The sequence below is a fragment of the Scaptodrosophila lebanonensis genome, unplaced genomic scaffold (assembly GCF_003285725.1).
Source record: "Scaptodrosophila lebanonensis strain 11010-0011.00,11010-0021.00 unplaced genomic scaffold, SlebRS2 tig00000113-arrow-arrow-pilon, whole genome shotgun sequence".
NCBI lineage: Eukaryota > Metazoa > Arthropoda > Insecta > Diptera > Drosophilidae > Scaptodrosophila > Scaptodrosophila lebanonensis.
The window spans coordinates 2,264,115-2,281,883 of record NW_022060575.1 but is presented as its reverse complement, the minus strand read 5'-3'; the positions used below and the strand labels follow the sequence as shown (position 1 = coordinate 2,281,883).

At 39.3% G+C, this 17,769-nt stretch overlaps 5 protein-coding genes across 7 annotated transcripts in view; all 5 read right to left on the bottom strand.

Annotated features, from left to right (window-relative positions):
- LOC115628436 (G-protein coupled receptor Mth-like) lies at window positions 1–1,421 on the bottom strand. The gene is made up of 4 exons (XM_030524525.1): window positions 1,005–1,421; window positions 796–943; window positions 229–474; window positions 1–155 (listed from the first exon to the last, which is right to left on the bottom strand). The coding sequence occupies exons 1-4, from the start codon at window positions 1,419–1,421 to the stop codon at window positions 22–24; spliced, it is 945 nt and encodes a 314-aa protein (XP_030380385.1). The 3' UTR covers window positions 1–21.
- Window positions 1,422–3,798: 2,377 nt separating this feature from the next.
- On the bottom strand, window positions 3,799–7,205 carry LOC115628435 (G-protein coupled receptor Mth-like). The gene is made up of 3 exons (XM_030524524.1): window positions 6,792–7,205; window positions 6,335–6,446; window positions 3,799–4,217 (listed from the first exon to the last, which is right to left on the bottom strand). The coding sequence occupies exons 1-3, from the start codon at window positions 7,203–7,205 to the stop codon at window positions 3,799–3,801; spliced, it is 945 nt and encodes a 314-aa protein (XP_030380384.1).
- Window positions 7,206–8,430: 1,225 nt separating this feature from the next.
- LOC115628317 (nuclear envelope integral membrane protein 1) lies at window positions 8,431–10,366 on the bottom strand. The gene is made up of 3 exons (XM_030524372.1): window positions 9,720–10,366; window positions 9,182–9,656; window positions 8,431–9,121 (listed from the first exon to the last, which is right to left on the bottom strand). Exons 1-3 carry the CDS (start codon window positions 10,307–10,309, stop codon window positions 8,825–8,827), a joined length of 1,362 nt encoding a protein of 453 aa, XP_030380232.1. The 5' UTR covers window positions 10,310–10,366; the 3' UTR covers window positions 8,431–8,824.
- Window positions 10,367–10,821: 455 nt separating this feature from the next.
- LOC115628318 lies at window positions 10,822–11,952 on the bottom strand. Its single transcript, XM_030524374.1, has 3 exons — window positions 11,642–11,952; window positions 11,231–11,584; window positions 10,822–11,175 (listed from the first exon to the last, which is right to left on the bottom strand). Exons 1-2 carry the CDS (start codon window positions 11,795–11,797, stop codon window positions 11,288–11,290), a joined length of 453 nt encoding a protein of 150 aa, XP_030380234.1. The 5' UTR covers window positions 11,798–11,952; the 3' UTR covers window positions 10,822–11,175; window positions 11,231–11,287.
- Window positions 11,953–14,476: 2,524 nt separating this feature from the next.
- Window positions 14,477–17,769, bottom strand: part of LOC115628316 (serine-rich adhesin for platelets) — a 203,272-nt gene continuing 199,979 nt past the window's right edge. For all 3 annotated transcript variants that reach the window (XM_030524369.1, XM_030524370.1, XM_030524371.1), the window contains one exon: window positions 14,477–16,865. In XM_030524369.1, coding sequence (XP_030380229.1) covers window positions 15,803–16,865 — 1,063 coding nt within the window. In that variant the 3' untranslated portion in view covers window positions 14,477–15,802. The remainder of the gene's footprint in view (window positions 16,866–17,769) is intronic.

The following is a 17,769-nucleotide window of genomic DNA, read 5'->3' as shown; positions in this document are numbered from 1 at the left end:
TCGCCTTTTGCTGCTCCTTGTTTACACTGATTTGATTTGGATTGTTATTCCCGTTTTAATAAGATCCACAGCCGTCAGTACGAACATGGTTATATTGCCGAATATCAAAAGGGACATAGGCCCATAATAGTAGATGAGCGCAGACACACTATCAGCTAAGTACGCGTAGTTAGAGGAAACGAATTGCAAGAGTGAACAAATTTCGATAATGGATAATGCATACATTACTTGCGATCCAGCCAGAATAGGCACCAAAGTTGGGTTTCCACTTAGATTTGCTGACGAAATTGTCGGCCAAGACTGACACAACTAGTAATACGGTGGCTGTTCCCCAAACATACAATTTGTATTTTTTACATCCAGTCTCAGCCAGGAGGCAGTGGCTGCCTTTGGAAGTTAATGTTTTCCATAGAATATAGCTAATAACAGAAAGCCACAGAAACGCGGCCATTACGGCAAAATATCCAATTTGAGCTTAAAAGAAAATAAGTTGATCAAATTATGATGTCGAGATCAAATTAAACAATACCAGAGAGTACCTCTGCGAGGCTGGCTCGCCCTGGAAGCTATATCCCATTTGTCGACCCCCAAAAATATGAAACCTACTGTAAGGCAAGCCAAATAGCGTACGAAGCACATATTCAAGATGTCCCGAGGCTTCGGTATTAGGAAATATGTAATAATCCCTATCCCCAAGAAGAATATAGACACCCACAGTACTAAAAACGATTGAAATCATAAAAATAAAATAAAATCAACTATTTAAAAATCCACCCAAACGTGCTCCGTACTTACTATAGTTTTGCGGAAAGTCGTAGGGCCGGATTTTCCTAATGCAGTTTTTGGCAATAAGGGTGCCATTATTCACATGGAAAACGAAACAGTACATCTGTTTTGGGAGTATAGGAGATGGCTTAGCATGCGGAACAGCCAAGGAACCATTCTGAAAGCCAAACATAATAATACTACGTGTTATAACAGCTAATTATCTTGGTCAAGCATACCTCAAGCAGTTCCCACATATCCTCTGATTTATTCGCAGGATCGAAATCATAATACCAATCGCACTGCATGTTACTGCCCGGCTGTAAGGCAAACAAATCTTCCAAGTGTTTGTTGACAACATTCCCATCCTTCATTTTTACATCCCAGCTTAGGGACCCCTGGGAGTCTACTGCAGGGCTGCACAAGTTGATGCATGGCTTGATTTCACAAACACATCCCCGTATACTAGTCTGATTTTCCACGTGCTTGAACGTATACTCTGCTGGAATCAGAATGCCTTGAAACACATAGGAACCATTTTCAAGTTTCCGGGCATTCGTCAGATCAACGGAATCAAAATAATCACATCTGGTTGAATCATGAGCTCGTAACCCACAAATGAGTATGCTAAAGATAAAAAGCGCGATCCGAGCCATTATTCTCTGGAAATATATAAATACATTATATAATTAACTTATCCTAACTTTAAACCATCGACCTTTTCGTCGACCCAACTAACATGAAATAATCAAGAAGGTATAGATCCTTAATTTGATTAAAGATACTCACATTATTGAAGAATTAAAAAATAATAATAATAATTTTTAAGTTAAAATTATATCACAATCATGCAAAAAGCAAAATGCCGTGTACCCGTGTTTCCGTCTTAATAAGAACTGGACTGTAAAACATAGAGCTTGCAAACGCCTACTAAAGAGGGAAAGGTGCGGTTAGGTTAGTCATTTATAATGTTAATCATAGTGGGGTATAAACAAGGGCGTAGGCAGCTTTTACCAAAGGGGGGGCCAAAAAATTTAAATTTTGATTAAATAATGAACGATGCATTTAAAAAATAAGTTATGCAAAAATGAACATATGAAAAAACTTCAACAAATCCGACTCAGATCCATTTTAAGGCGAAATAGTGCTTCATAATAATGGACGTGTGGTCAACTTTATATGTTCGTATGAAAACCTGGATCTTAGAGACTATAAGAGACACGAATAGGCGCGCATAAACATACATACACTCACATAGACGCAATTGCTACGTAAATGTGCAATAATACACCCTTTACGTGAGATCGAATACCAAAAGAGGTAAAATCGATTAAAAATTTTGTTTTTAGTTCTCTTACTTTTTATACCCTGTACCCGTAGGGTAAAAAGGGTATATTAGGTTTGTGCAAAGTATGTAACATACAGAAGGAAGCATCTCCGACCCCATAAAGTATATATATTCTTGATCAGCATGACGAGAGAAATCGATCTAGACATGTCCGTCCGTCTGTCCGTCCGTCTGTCCGTCGGTCCGTCCGTCTGGATGAACGCAAGGATCTCAGAAACTATAAAAGCTGGAATAACCAAAGTTGGCATCCAGATTCTCCTAGGTCCGAGTAAGGACGAGTTTATTTTATTTTTTTTAATTTTCCCCCCCTTCCCCCGCTACAGAATTTCGTCAATAGCGTCCACATTTCAAATGCTACCTAAACCAAACTTTGCACACATAATTTATATATAATTGTCTATTGTTGTTTAAAATTTTATTCAATTCGGTCAATTTTAAGAAAAGTTATTAGCAAAACAAATTCTCGCCAGTACAACCCCCCAAACTGCAGCAACAAGTTCGCTCTTCTTCTTCCTCTTTTTGCTGCTGCTATGGGCGCATATAACTCAGTGACGGGAGTTTACCTGGGTACAGGGTATTACACTGTCGGTCTTGCTCGACTGTAGCGTTCTCTCTTGTTTTAATTTCTATAATTATTCTAAACATATGTACAGAGTATTTCAAAGTCGGGACACCCGACTTTAGCTTTTTTACTTGTTATACCCTGTACCCGTAGGGTAAAAAGGGTATATTAGGTTTGTGCAAAGTATGTAACATGCAGAAGGAAGCATCTCCGACCCCATAAAGTATATATATTCTGAATCAGCATGACGAGAGCAATCGATCTAGACTTGTCCGTCCGTCTGTCCGTCTGGATGAACGCAAGGATCTCAGAAACTATAAAAGCTAGAATAACAAAAGTTGTCATCCAGATTCTCCTAGGTCCGAGAAAGGACGAGTTTATTTTATTTTTTGGAATGTGTATGAGTATTAATGTGTTTGTGCATGTCTTCAGTGCTTAGTTGTGGCAAACCAGCAACAACAACAACAAATCTTGGGTTTATGACTATAACTTCCTTAACATTTGACCTAGCATGATGAAACGCGATATTCGGACACATAAGCATTAACCAGAAGTAATTTCCCAATTTGATTCCAAAATGACCCAAGTTCTACTCTTGGGATCTGTTTTTTAAATAGTAAGAAACCCTAGTAAGAAATACTAGTTTTGTGCGGATGTATGTAACTCACAGAAGGAGGCGTGGCAGACACCCATTATTTATTTTTGATCAGTATGACAAAAAGGCTCGATATAGCCATGTCCGTCTGTCCGTCCGTATGAACGCAAGGATCTCAGAAAGTATAAGAGCTAGCGTAATCACACCTCGTATTCAGTTTTTCCAATGTCCGATAAACTACGAGTTTGAGTTTTTTTTAACTTTTTACTTTTACACAGGGTATTTCAATATCGGGCATGCTCGACATTGGTTTTTTCTCTTGTTTTATTTCTTTTATAATAAACTTTTTTCAATATCATATTTACAATTTCTTGATTGATACATTTTTAACGTTGCGTATTCAACATTTACATTGGTTTTTCGGTTTATTCTTCACAGTATTCGAGAAGGGCATAACCTGAATGAAAAATATACAGTATATGTACCGAAGGGAGATATAATATGACTTTAATTAAAGATTAAATATTCTTACCGTTTACGAAGATGCTTTAATACTGTCTTATTCAAAACTAGCACCACGAATATATACAACCCTTGTGCCGAGTTAATGAGGTCTCCAATAATTGTTATAGAATTTGTCTTACATAGATAAGAAAGGATTTCCAAGTGCCAAGTCACACCCATCAACACAAACAGTTTCGAAAACGTACAGAGACTGAAATTGAAGACGATAAGTAAAAAAATAAAATAAGTCTGGTGATTCTTCCAGATGACATACGTCTTTCTTTTGGTTTTCAAAGCTCGTTGAAGCTGAGTCCCCAAACTGTTTCTAATAAATTTCTCCTGCCGAAGAAGTTCCACAGCCGTTAATACGAACATTGCTATGTTGCAGACTATTATAAGCGTCATCGGTCCATAATAATATATTACTGCAGACCAACCATTGGCTGTTGTAAAACACAATTTAAACAAGTAAAAAAGCTAAAGTCGGGTGTCCCGACTTTGAAATACTCTGTACATATGTTTACAATAATTATAGAAAATAAAAAAAATTAAGAAAATAAAAAAAAATTTGATCGATTTTACCTCTCTCGGTATTCGAACTCACGTAAAGGGTTTATAATTGCACATTTACATAGCAATTGCGTCTGTGTGAGTGTATGTATGCCTATGCGCATCTATTCGTGTCTGTGTAAGCATTTTCGCAGTCAACCAAACAGCAACATCAACAACAGCCGCGGGCAGCGCTTGAGCAGCGCTGCAGCAGCAAATATATTTATGGCTATAACTTCTTGGTAAATCGGTCTATCATAGTGAAACTTGGCATACGGACACATAATAACCAACTGGGGGTATTTCCAAAATTTTAGTTCGAAATTCCAAGAATTACGGGAGTTACGATTTGCGGGGTAGAGGGGGGAGGGAGGGAAATTCCAAAATATACATTTTCTGCGTATTCACATAAGGCATCTGGGACTAAAATTTGGTGTTCCTAGGTCTTATAGTCTCCGAGATATAGGCGATTATACGAATGGAAAATCGGGAAAACCCCCATAGGGGGGAAATGGGGGGGAAAATCAAAAAAATAAAACAAACTCGTATAGAATACACACATAACGCATCTTTGTGCAAAATTTGGTGTCTCTATCTCTTATAGTCTCTGAGATCCAGGTGTTCATACGGACGGACAGACGGACAGACGGACAGACGGACAGACTGACAGACGGACAGACGGACAGACGGACAGACAGACAGACAGGGCTAGATCGACTCGTCTCGTCATGCTGATCAAGAATATATATACTTTGTGGGGTCTGCCACGCCTCCTTCTGCCTGTTACATTTTTCAGCTCCCGCAAACCTAATATACTTCTGTACATTTCATGTACAGAGTATAATTACAAATGAAACAAGTAAAAAAGCTAAAGTCGGGTGTCCCGACTTTGAAATACTCTGTACATATGTTTACAATAATTATAGAAAAAAAAAAAATTAAGAAAATAAAAAAAAAAATTTGATCGATTTTACCTCTCTCGGTATTCGAACTCACGTAAAGGGTGCATAATTGCACATTTACATAGCAATTGCGTCTGTGTGAGTGTATGTATGCCTATGCGCATCAATTCGTGTCTGTGTAAGCATTTTCGCAGTCAACCAAACAGCAACATCAACAACAGCCGCGGGCAGCGCTAACACATAATTACTAACTGGGGGTATTTGCAAAATTTTAGTTCGAAATTCCAAGAATTACGGGAGTTAGAGAAAATCGCATTTGCGGCGGAGAGGGGGGGAGGGAGGGGAATACCAAAATATACATTTTCTGCGTATTCACACAAGGCATCTTGGACTAAAATTTGGTGTGCCTAGGTCTTATAGTCTCCGAGATATAGGCGATTATACGAATGGAAAATCGGGAAAACCCCCATAGGGGGGAAGTGGGGGGGAAAATCAAAAAAATAAAACAAACTCGTATAGAATACACACATAACGCATCTTTGTGGAAAATTTGGTGTCTCTATCTCTTATAGTCTCTGAGATCCAGGTGTTCATACGGACGGACAGACGGACAGACAGACAGACAGGGCTAGATCGACTCGTCTTGTCACGCTGATCAATAATATATATACTTTGTGGGGTCTGCCACGCCTCCTTCTGCCTGTTACATTTTTCAGCTCCCGCAAACCTAATATACTCTTGTACATTTCATGTACAGAGTATAAAAAGTGCCAATACAGTAACATTACTTGTTATCCAACCGGAATACAAGCCAAAGTTTGGTTTCCAATCATCGTCTGTAACAAAATGGTCGGCCAGGATCGCTATTACAAGTAGAAATGTGTCTGAGCCCCAAGCATAGATACTGTACTTTCTAAACCGATTTTGAGATAAAGCTTGGACCCCATTGCTGGTCATGTTTTTCCACATATCGAAGCAAATAACTGACATCCAAAGAAATGCGCCCATTACTGCGAAATATCCAATTTGACCTACAAGGGAAAGAAAACAATTTTTTGAAAACCGTATCGTGAGAGACTGGATCAAATAAAATCAAAATCAATCGGTACCTCTGCGAACCTTGCTCTCCTGTGAAGCTATTTCCCATTTGTCGACGCTCAAAAATATGAAACCTACTGTAAGGCAAGCCAAATAGCATACGCAGCACCTATCAAAGAGTTTCTGTAGAGCTGATAAAAAAGTATATATAGCAAGGGCTATCGCCAAGAAGAATATTGAGACCAGTAGCACTGAAAATGAATACATTGTAACTTTAACTAATTCGCCACAAACTCACTCTTCACTTACTGCAGTTTGTCACAATAGTGTACAAGTTCCTTTCAATATTTTGACAATATCGAGCAACAAGAGTTCGATTATCCACATCCAACTCGAAACAGTAACTCTGTTTTAATAATATCGACATACTTGTATGTCCTTTGTCCGAATTTTGGAAAGCCACAGAACCATTCTAACAAACAAGAAATATTACGACAGTAATAGAATAATAAACCTTCTTATTCTTACCTCAAGCAATTCCCAGCGTACAATATTTAGCGAATTATATTCATCGCATGGTATGGTACTGCCCCGTTGTAAGGCAAACACGTCTTCAAGGCGTTTATTGACAACAGTCCCATCCTTCATTTTCACAACCCAGCTGAGGGACTCCTGGGGGCCTACTGCAGGGCTGCAAAAGTTGATGCATGGCTTGATTTCACAAACACATCCCCGTATACTAGTCTGATCTTCCACGTGCGTGAACGTTAACTCTGCTGGAATCAGAATGTCTTGAAACACATAGGAACCATTTTCAAGTTTCCGGGCATTCGTCAGATCAACGGAATCAAAAAAATCACACCTGGATGAATTATGGGCATTTATCTCGGCATTCAAATAGCTGACTATATAAAAGACGAGTATTGTCGTTCTCAGTGTCATCGTTCTGGGGAAATGCCAAAAGTCACGACTTTAAATGGTTAAATAAAATATTGTGTTCCGAGAATATTTCAATTGCCTCACCAAAGATTCAATACTACTTGTAATCACCAAAAAATTTCAAATGCTTTCAGTTCTTATCGCTTCTGGTCTCGCAATTTTACATTTATCCGCGGTTTAGCTTAATGTTGAGAACGCCAAAGCCAACTGAAAGCGCCAGTTGTGCTATTTTTCCAGGGACCGGTCCGATAACATGGTATACGGAAAAGAAACTGTTCTAGTTGTAATCAAGCTGTTTATCAAAATTGTATGCCCAAACGGAAACTGAAACCCCCCTCCCCCACTCTCACCCTCTCCAACCACCCTAAATCTTGCCAAACTAATTTTAGCAATCTGATGTTAATTATTATGGCGCACTATTTCACTTCAAAATGGAACTGAGTTGAATTTTTAAGATTTTCTCCTGATTATATCCATAAATTATTATGTTATGGGAATGCAAGGTCGTACAGCTTTATCGTAATTTCAGTTTATTTTATATTGCTTCTAAAAGTAAATAAACCATGTTTAAAGTTAATCGGATTTCTAATTTTCACCATCCTAGCTTTTATGGGTTGGGCTGTGGGTTGATCAGCAATCAGTCAGTCAGCCAGAAAAAAACTGTTTTATACATATGTATGTAAGAGTATAGCTTATAAAAAGAAATTTTGCATCGAGACGAGTGTTATTTTATATTCAGAATAACGTGAACATTGAAAATGAAATTCTTAAATACTATATATTTTCCCATTTAACTGCTACGTAGAATGATTTGATATCAAAAATAATGTGAGTTGTAGTCTTCATTTTTCGTCACTTAGTTTCTTAGTTGCATGCTTAGGAATCTTTTGCAGCAATCAAAGTCAAGTATACAATTTTTAATTGTCTCTCCCCCGCCAGACATCATTACATATTATGTTAAAGATGTTAATCTGTACTAATGCCTTGCCTAGCAAAGGACAACACTAGTTCCATTATTACTAAGCTTACAATTTAAAATATATATGTAGGCTATATTGTACAGTTAAGGTAACAAACCAGAAACGTTTCGAGGTATTCGTTCAATCATGTTAAATGTTGGCCATTTGAAAGGGCACTAAGTTTTGAAATGAATACGATATAGTCCGATTTGGCGAGTCCATGTCTTTCATTAAGTATAGACTTTTCGGGTTGATGTACTAAGTTCACGTTTAAGCATTTTTCAATTAAACTTTAATCATGTCTAATTATTTTTGTTTCTTTTCAATCAGTTCTTAATCTTATTCCCACTAGCTGGCAATTGAGTTACATTTTGGATTGTGCCTTTCGCTTGGGGTATTTGTACATAAAAGAAACCCTGGACATATTTGAAATCGTTACATTACAACATTTTTACATATGAATTAACTATCTTTACATTTATAATTATACGAAGACACGCACGCAAAGAATTATTCTTATTATGCAATAATCGTTCAAGATTAGGCAGCACGTCAATAGAAAATGAGTTTGGATTTCAGTTCTCTTAAGTAGCAATATACAAAATCATTTCGGCATAGTTAATAAATGGACAAAATAAATAACTACATATTCTTAGTCTCTGTTTAGTTGTTGTCGTAGTCTTCCGTTTCAGTTTCGTCGCTATTCTCGTCGTCTTCATCATCATCGTCATATCTATCCTCACGCTGTGCATATTGACGCGCTGAAGATGTGTAACGTAATGCTCTTTGCGCCGTTGGCCGATAGTACATGTTACACTGTAAATAATCATCATCAACATCAGGGCCCTCGAGCTCATCCTCAATGGCGCGTGAGTAATCCTCGATTTCCTCATCATCCAAATGCGGCGCACCATTCGCAAAGTTGGCAAAACGCGTTGGATTGCGCAAACGGCTCATGAGCTAAAGAAAGCAAAGATAATTAGTTACATTTCATTGTAGATTTTATAAGGAACTACTTACACTCCACTGCCGGCAATTGGGGCTGTTCACAAAATCTCGCAGCTCAGCCATGGAACGGGCAGTTTCCTCCACGCTTTGCTGATAGTATTCGTCCATAGTGAGCAGGCGGCGCTTAGGTGGGAATCTACGACGATAGGCGTTTTTCAGGTAGAGTAGCACCGAGTGCGGAAAGTAATGGACCACAAATGTGATCACCATTAGCGCTATGGCGGCGCTGGTATGCCAGCTGCTAAAGTATACAAGTGCCCCGCCCACGGCTTGCAACACCCACTTGATGATGTTCTGCGAGCGAGGATTGCGGGGTGGACCAATGCGGTAACAAACCAGAAATGATATAAGGCCAGTGACTATCAAATAGCCCAACACGTATTCCCGATAGGTCAGTAATATGACACGCATGTTGTCCATCAGCTGTTTAAGTATGTAGAAACCAATCGTCCATCCTCCAATGAGCACGCCATACATCATAGGTCGCCTGCAAGAATAGCATTGCACGGAATTACATAATTTTAACAATTAGCCGAAATTGTGCACTTACTTTGGAAACAACTTGGCTGTGAGTGCTATAATCACCAGCAAGGAGGCACAAATGCCCAACACAATTCCGGCCATATAGTAGAATACGTTGTTTTTTGCGAGCCCACCAGCACTGCAGAAAACCATGATGCCCACGGCTAGTTGCATAAAACGCCACAGATCTAGCGGTACATGTTTCAGACCCACTTTGTAGGGCTCTTTGGTGACCACGCCAATGCATTGTTGCTCGAAGGGTGACAGCTGCACACGTTGGCGCTTCTGCGAGAAGAGTGTGAAGCTAAAGAGCGAGCGCTGCTCATTGTAGTGCTCCATCACTTCCTTTGGCGTGCGTCCTCCATATTCAGTGTAGTCTTCGTTTTGTATGGAGAGTACAAACTCTGTGGTCTCGAACATACTCAGTAAGGAGAGTCGCTTGCCCATGTAACAATAAGTGCGCAGGGTATGGGCTCCATAAACATTTCCTGTCACATCAATGAAAGCTCCAGGATTCAAATATACCGTGTCCATTATCGGCGTCGCCGCCGATGACGATACGGCGGTTGCCGCTACTATTATGAGCATTTGAACTATTGGCTGCATAATTGCCGGCATCAGTGTTTTTAATTTGCTATCACTTGTCAGTTATGAAGCATAATTAGTCGCAAATGTTAGATAACTACACGGATAAGTACATACGCAGAACTCTAAACCAAAACAGTCAAACCAAAACAAAGTCCAAACAAATAATTTACGGCTGGTAAGTGCAGGAACCGGCCCCGATTAACCGGCTTGTCGATAATCTTATCGATTAGGACTATCGATGCAATTATAAATACCATGTCTGCATTGGCGTGAAATACTAGCTTCACTAACAATTCAATTATTTGAAACAGCTCCTCAATATTTGTGTATAAAATCTCCACACTTATCCATTTTTATTGAGTAAAATTAAATGACATGAAAACGAGTCAGCATTAAAGAATGTTTTTTTTTGTGTGCGGTATGCAATATAATTTATATTAGACAAATAACTTTATATTTTAAATTTCCGCAAAACACTAGCCACAGTTATCTTATAAACAGAAAATGCATGTGAAAATTAAAAAAAAAAAAATGTTCTTTGGGTTGCTAAAGTGGTTTAAAATTTGACCATTTAAAGCATTGTTACATTTTGTTTGCTTTAGTTAAATTAGCTAGCAGTGAACAGCGAAATCATCTGTTAAACACAATTCAAAATTGACGCTTCTTCTAAAGATTACATTTTGATATACTTTAAACAAAAAAGTATTAGTATTGTAGTACCGTCCGGATTGGTCCAGTAGGGCTGATGCATCAATTGTGAACAATATGGCAGCACCGATTAATACTAGCAAATACCGCGATGCCTTCGCTAGAAGAATCTGCTAAAGTAGGCCAACCATTCTCGAATTTGCTCGTCAAATTTGTTCATTTCAACAAAAAGTTGGACTTTAATAAAACTGAAGATAACAAATATTAAAATTTGCGCAATAAAGCATGAACAAATGTACTCACGCATATGTATATTTCACATCCACGTACTAGCAGAAAGCTTTTAGCAAGCTATTCCCACTAATTGGGCGAAGCTTGTTTACGAACATCATCAACTAAAAAATTGTCGTGATTTGCCAGACCATTGGGCACACTACTGTATGTCAGCATCTCCAGTTGGCCTTGCATAAGGAGTTCGTCTATTCCTCTTTTGGCGAAAATTTGTTGCTCCCTCGATAATTGTCTGAAGATTACAGCCCATCCTTCAGCGAAAACATCTGCGTCGTCCCTTTGATTTTTATAATTCGCATTGTGCTGCACTGGTTTTTCCAGCACCTCATGGTGGCTATCATAGCGCTTACGCTTTTTAGTTTTTGGCTAAAAATGAAAAGTACCCGGTGTTAATAGAAAGACATTGTGTTTGGGTTTAACAACCTGGTGGTGTAGAAAACTTAAATCCTCGAAGTACCATAAACGTGGTTTATATAAATCATCACCTCGGGCCCCTGACTTTTCGCTCCTTTTTATTTTGGTTAGCTCGCGTCTGTATGTAGCGCGCAGTGAATTTACTTTTTTCTTCACCATTTCCATATCAGCCTCTTTGTAATATTCTTGGTGCTTTTTGAGTAATTTGTGCCATGATTTATTGCGCAAATTTTTATTTTTGTATTCATCACTTTTATTATTCCACAATGCAGGCAGACTTTCCAGGCATTTAATAAATTCGAGTAAAAACGCGTTGTTCATTTTGCGACGTGTTCATTCAGAAAACACTTCACAAACGATGTTCGTCCAACCAATGCCATCCATTAACTAACATGTTCGCACGAACACACGCAACATAGAACCATTTTTATTCTTCGCGAACAATGTGTCGAACATTAAAATCGGACGCGAACACCTCCACTGTCCAGAGATGCCAATTTGGCTTTTTCCCCGTCAAAATCTGGCTGTTTTTGAATTCCGACTTTTTCTAAAATATATTTAGCTTTTTATACCCTGTACCCGTAGGGTAAAAAGGGTATATTAGGTTTGTGCAAAGTATGTAACATGCAGAAGTAAGCATCTCCGACCCCATAAAGTATATATATTCTGAATCAGCATGACGAGAGAAATCGATCTAGATATGTCCGTCCGTCCGTCTGCCCGTCCGTCTGGATGAACGCAAGGATCTCAGAAACTATAAAAGCTAGAATAACCAAAGTTGGCATCCAGATTCTCCTAGGTCCGAGTAAGGACGAGTTTATTTTATTTTTTTTAATTTTCCTCCCCTTCCCCCGCTACAGAATTTCGTTTCACATTTCAAATGCTACCTAAACCAAACTTTGCACACATAATTTTTATATAATTGTCTACTGTTGTTAAAAATTTTATTCAATTCGGTCAATTCTAAGAAAAGTTATTAGCAAAACAAATTCTCGCCAGTACAACCCCCTCAAACTGCAGCAACAAGTTTGCTCTTCTTCTTCCTCTTTTTGCTGCTGCTATGGGCGCATATAACTCAGTGACGGAAGTTTACCTGGGTACAGGGTATTACACTGTCGGGCTTGCTCGACTGTAGTGTTCTCTCTTGTTTGTAATACATATTGTGATAATTATGTAATAAGTATGGAAAAATTGCAGCTTCATTATTATTTTGATCGATATTTGACAATGCTCCTTAAACAAAACTACCATATTTCTCCCAAATAGTATGGATTTAATTGGAACAACTTTGTCATACTGGGGCGATTTAAGCGATAATGTCGTTAAATTGTATTAAATTATAAATGTTCCTTAAGTACAAATAGATTAAACAACATGACCATAATTTTAATAAACTTTTGACTTTGAAATACTCTGTACATATGTTTACAATAATTATAGAAAATAAAAAAAAAAATAAAAAAAGAAAAAAAAATTGGATCGATTTTACCTCTCTCGGTATTCGAACTCACGTAAAGGGTGTATAATTGCACATTTACATAGCAATTGCGTCTGTGTGAGTGTATGTATGCCTATGCGCATCAATTCGTGTCTGTGTAAGCATTTTCGCAGTCAACCAAACAGCAACATCAACAACAGCCGCGGGCAGCGCTTGAGCAGCGCTGCAGCAGCAAATATATTTATGGCTATCACTTTTTGGTAAATCGGTCTATCATAGTGAAACTTGGCATACGGACACATAATTACTAACTGGGGGTATTTGCAAAATTTTAGTTCGAAATTCCAAGAATTACGGGAGTTCGAGACAATCGCATTTGCGGGGGAGAGGGGGGAGGGAGGGGAATTCCAAAATATACATTTTCTGCGTATTCACACAAGGCATCTTGGACTAAAATTTGGTGTGCCTAGGTCTTATAGTCTCCGAGATATAGGCGATTATACGAATGGAAATCGGGAAAACCCCCATAGGGGGGAAGTGGGGGGGAAAATCAAAAAAATAAAACAAACTCGTATAGAATACACACATAACGCATCTTTGTGGAAAATTTGGTGTCTCTATCTCTTATAGTCTCTGAGATCCAGGTGTTCATACGGACGGACAGACGGACAGACAGACAGACAGGGCTAGATCGACTCGTCTTGTCACGCTGATCAATAATATATATACTTTGTGGGGTCTGCCACGCCTCCTTCTGCCTGTTACATTTTTCAGCTCCCGCAAACCTAATATACTCTTGTACATTTCATGTACAGAGTATAAATATTTGGCTCTTTTCAGGATTTTTTCTTAAGCTCTTATTTCTCTTTTACCACTCTCCAAGGGCTATAGCAGGGGGGGGCGAAGCTGGCATCCCTGGCATGAAGAAAAAACATTTCGTCGAACCGAACAAGTTGGACGAACTAATTCGTATGTGAAAGGCCTTTGAAATGGGTGCACTTGTTGGCGGGCCGCCAGCACACGGAATTTGAAACAAAAAAGAAATTTGATTTCTCCCTACAGTGAAAAACAAATCTTTTCGGACAGTACTGTTAGGGATGATTTTTTTCTAAAAACTGATAATAATAAGACAGATTAAAACGGGGGATGGAGGTGTTTCCCAAGTCTTTTCGACTTAAGTCAACCACAATTTTAAATTTAAAACTTTTTGTTTAACATACTTATGTGTATAAGCTGTGAGATATTTGATATGCAATTTTTATGCAGCAAAATACCAACAAAACCCATATACTTGTAGTACATCAGATTTCTAAAATATTTGTTTGTATGACTTGAAAACAAAACATTGATTTCAACCTCGGAAAATTTAGAAAATAAAGACAAATTCTTTCCATATTTTTTTTTTAGCGCTTTATTGTTGCCATGAAAATTGAAAAACTCACAAGAATGCGAAACTTATATAAAAACTACAATTACAATCCGAATCCATTAAGTAATTTAGTTGTGTTTCTTATTAATCTGTTGTCTCGGTTCCTGTCAAGACATGCGATTCATATTCTTAATTTCGTTTTTACGGATCTCGTTAAGCAGTAATTTTCTTGCGAACTTGAATTACTTTTATCCTATTAATATAATAGACATAAAAATGATTAAATAGATAGTGAAAATAACTGAAAGTAATTCGCCCACAGTGACTCTGTGTGTCTACACGTGTGCGAATTGTTTGTATGTTTTTGTGTTTTGTGTAAATCGATCTGTGTATAAAAATAGAAACTCTAGTTCACTCCAATTCTTTTGTTTTTATTACAGTCTGCCCATTTTGTTAACTGGGCGATGCCTCAGTTTATTGTTGATTGGGTGGCTCTTGGCTTGGCTTGGCTTAGCTTCTTGTTGCTTCGTTGCCTTGATTGCTCGATCTTTTTTGGGATCAGATCATCGATCATCAATCATCCTGGCGCTCTGTGCGCGCTTCACATTTCCACATTCCGTTGCAGGCACTTTAGTGTTTTTCAAACAAAAAAGTTTACAAAAATGCTACGAAATATAAACGGTATGGTTGTAAATTGCATTTAGTTAACTGGGTTGATGCTCCATGGGGATCGCATCGTTGCTAGATATATAAATCATATGCATTCATATGTTTGTTGATCGATATGATGAGTCATCTATAAGTACATTTTTCTTGTTCATGTTCACTCTGTGGGTTGAGGCGGGCGTCCTATGTGGGCCTCAGCTCGTTTCGCAGAGTTCCGCTTGAGCCTGAACTTTTGCCTGGACTTACATTTACATAAATTTAGTGCGCAAGTCTAAGGAACGACAACTAAACTGGTAGAGAATACGGGTAAGTGAAAGTACAAATAACTTAAGTAAGCATAACTTCATTTTCTTTTTTTAAATTTAAGAGCAACATTTTTGTTTCGGCATTGTCTCTCTCTGCAGATTGAGTTGCCAGTGGACGTAAAAATTATGAGTGCGCTTTAATGCGCCACTCTGTCTCATTATCATCGATTGAAAACAACAGAAATCTCTAAATTGTTTGCCGCTGGCGTCCGTTTCATAAAAACGCGTCGTAGTCGCGCGGCGAACGCGCGCTACTTTCTGGCGGCTTGTTAGCGGACCGCTGTGGATCCTGCTGGGCGTGCGAACCTAACTGTTAAATGTAACTGTTAAATTCCTAATACGTAAATTAGATGCCTACTAAAAGAGCGGCGCTTCTGGGGCGCTCCGGCCGCTCAAATCGGTGGCGGACCGCGTATATAGCGCAGCTGTGGCGTAAAACTCATCGACAGATTGTTCAGATTGTCGCAACAGTTCGGCTGCATGAGGCAGGCGGCGCAGAAGAAGGTAAACAAAGCCAGCTGCATGGGCACAGCAGCCTTGGCAATGCGCCAGGCCCAGCCTCGACGTCGCGATTTGCTCGCATCATCGCTGTCGTCGCCATCAGCGCTATCGCTTCCATACTCCAGGGCGGGGTCATCGTAGGGATCACCGCCATCGCCGCCGGCAGCCACAAGAGCGTCCGATGCTGCACCGCCAGCCTTCTTTGCTCGCCGCCTCTCCAAGGCACCGTCGACCTGTTCCTCGCCCTCAGCTGCAGACGCGGCCGCTTGGCGTGCTCGGCGTTTGTTCTTGCGCTTCGAGGGCGAGCCGTGGGGCGAGGATTGTTGATGCTTTTTGGCCCCGCCAGCATGTCCATTCATCTTGCGTGTCGTCTGCTCTACAGCCTCCAGCTCTAGCTCCTGCTGCTGCTGCTGCTTTTTGTTCTGATGCGAGGCTGCGGTGCGCACAATCAAGTCGCGACAGGTTGTCTGCAGTTGCTTCAGTTCCGCTTCGGCGCATTCCATGCGTGCGGCTATGGAACGCATGGCCTCGCTGCCTGGTGCCAGCGCAGACTCCAGCTGCTTGGCCAGACGTCGCAGCACACCGAGGCGCCGCTCACGCTCAGACAGGCCACCGTCGGAGGTGGCACCGCCATCCGAAATGCCCGAGTCGGACAAAGAACCGTTGGAGGCAGTGAACTTGGCTATGTGGAAGATGTGATTGGGGTCCAGATGCTCGTGGACAGCCAGCAGTTGCTCCTGGCTGACATGCACCTTCTCCGAGAGCAGCTTGGCCACCAGCTTGACATTTTGGGCCAACTCCACCGCCGTTGTTTGTCCCTTATCCAGAGCACCCTCCAGTCCCTTCAGTGTTCCGCGATCCTGGCCCAAAGCCAATTGAAATTCGGAAAGTCCACATTCCAGTTGCCTCCAGGCAATCAGCGAGTTGGTTAGCATCTCCAGCTGCGTGTTGATTCTGTGCGGAGGACGGATGATGCAAATATTAATATATGACGGGTATTTAATATTTCAATTACATTTATATTAGAGTTCTGCTTCTTCAAATTGATAAATCCTCTAGGTTTATACATTAATTTATAATACATGTATGTTAATCGTAACTCATATGATTATTTAATCAAAAGCAATACCAATACTATATACTTACAAATAAATCTTCCCCCACCGGGTCTGAGATTCAATATTATTTTATTTTTATTTTTTAAATTAGTTTTTAATTAATTCTAAGCTTCATCTCTCTGTTAAGTGTTTCTTTTTTATATCGGTAGATCTAGGAGGCGTTAATTAGATATTCTTGTAATTTGATTAAGTTTCTCCTTCTTAGGCTTTTCTAGCTTATAAGATGCTTTTTATAATTTATATATATTTTCCTCCTATGTCAACAGTCATATGTTTGATGGAATAAACTCTTTGTCGACAAATTTGGTTGGCGATTATTTGTCTGTCTGACCGTGCCAATATAAATATGTGCTTTCTAGTACTCGGAAGAGTAGGTATATTTTCGTTTGTGGGGACTGATAAATCCTTTGGGTAAGGAAAAAGCCCATCGCACCGAATGTGCATTTCTTGTAGTGATATGATCTATCGTAGTTCCTACAGACAACTATTTTTACCAACTAGTATGAGTGTCTATAAAGAGATCAAAGGACTGCTAGTACGGAAAAGATTAGCAGCAAATAATCTGTTTATGTTAAACCATTTAGCGGCATTATATCTACCTTATCATATGGAAAGATATCTCAATCACATTTTAATATTATAACAACTCCCACTAGACAATTATAAACATGATGGATTAAACAACCGAAGGAAAGACCTTTCTTGTAAAATAATTTTATATACGAGTAAGTCTGTATGAA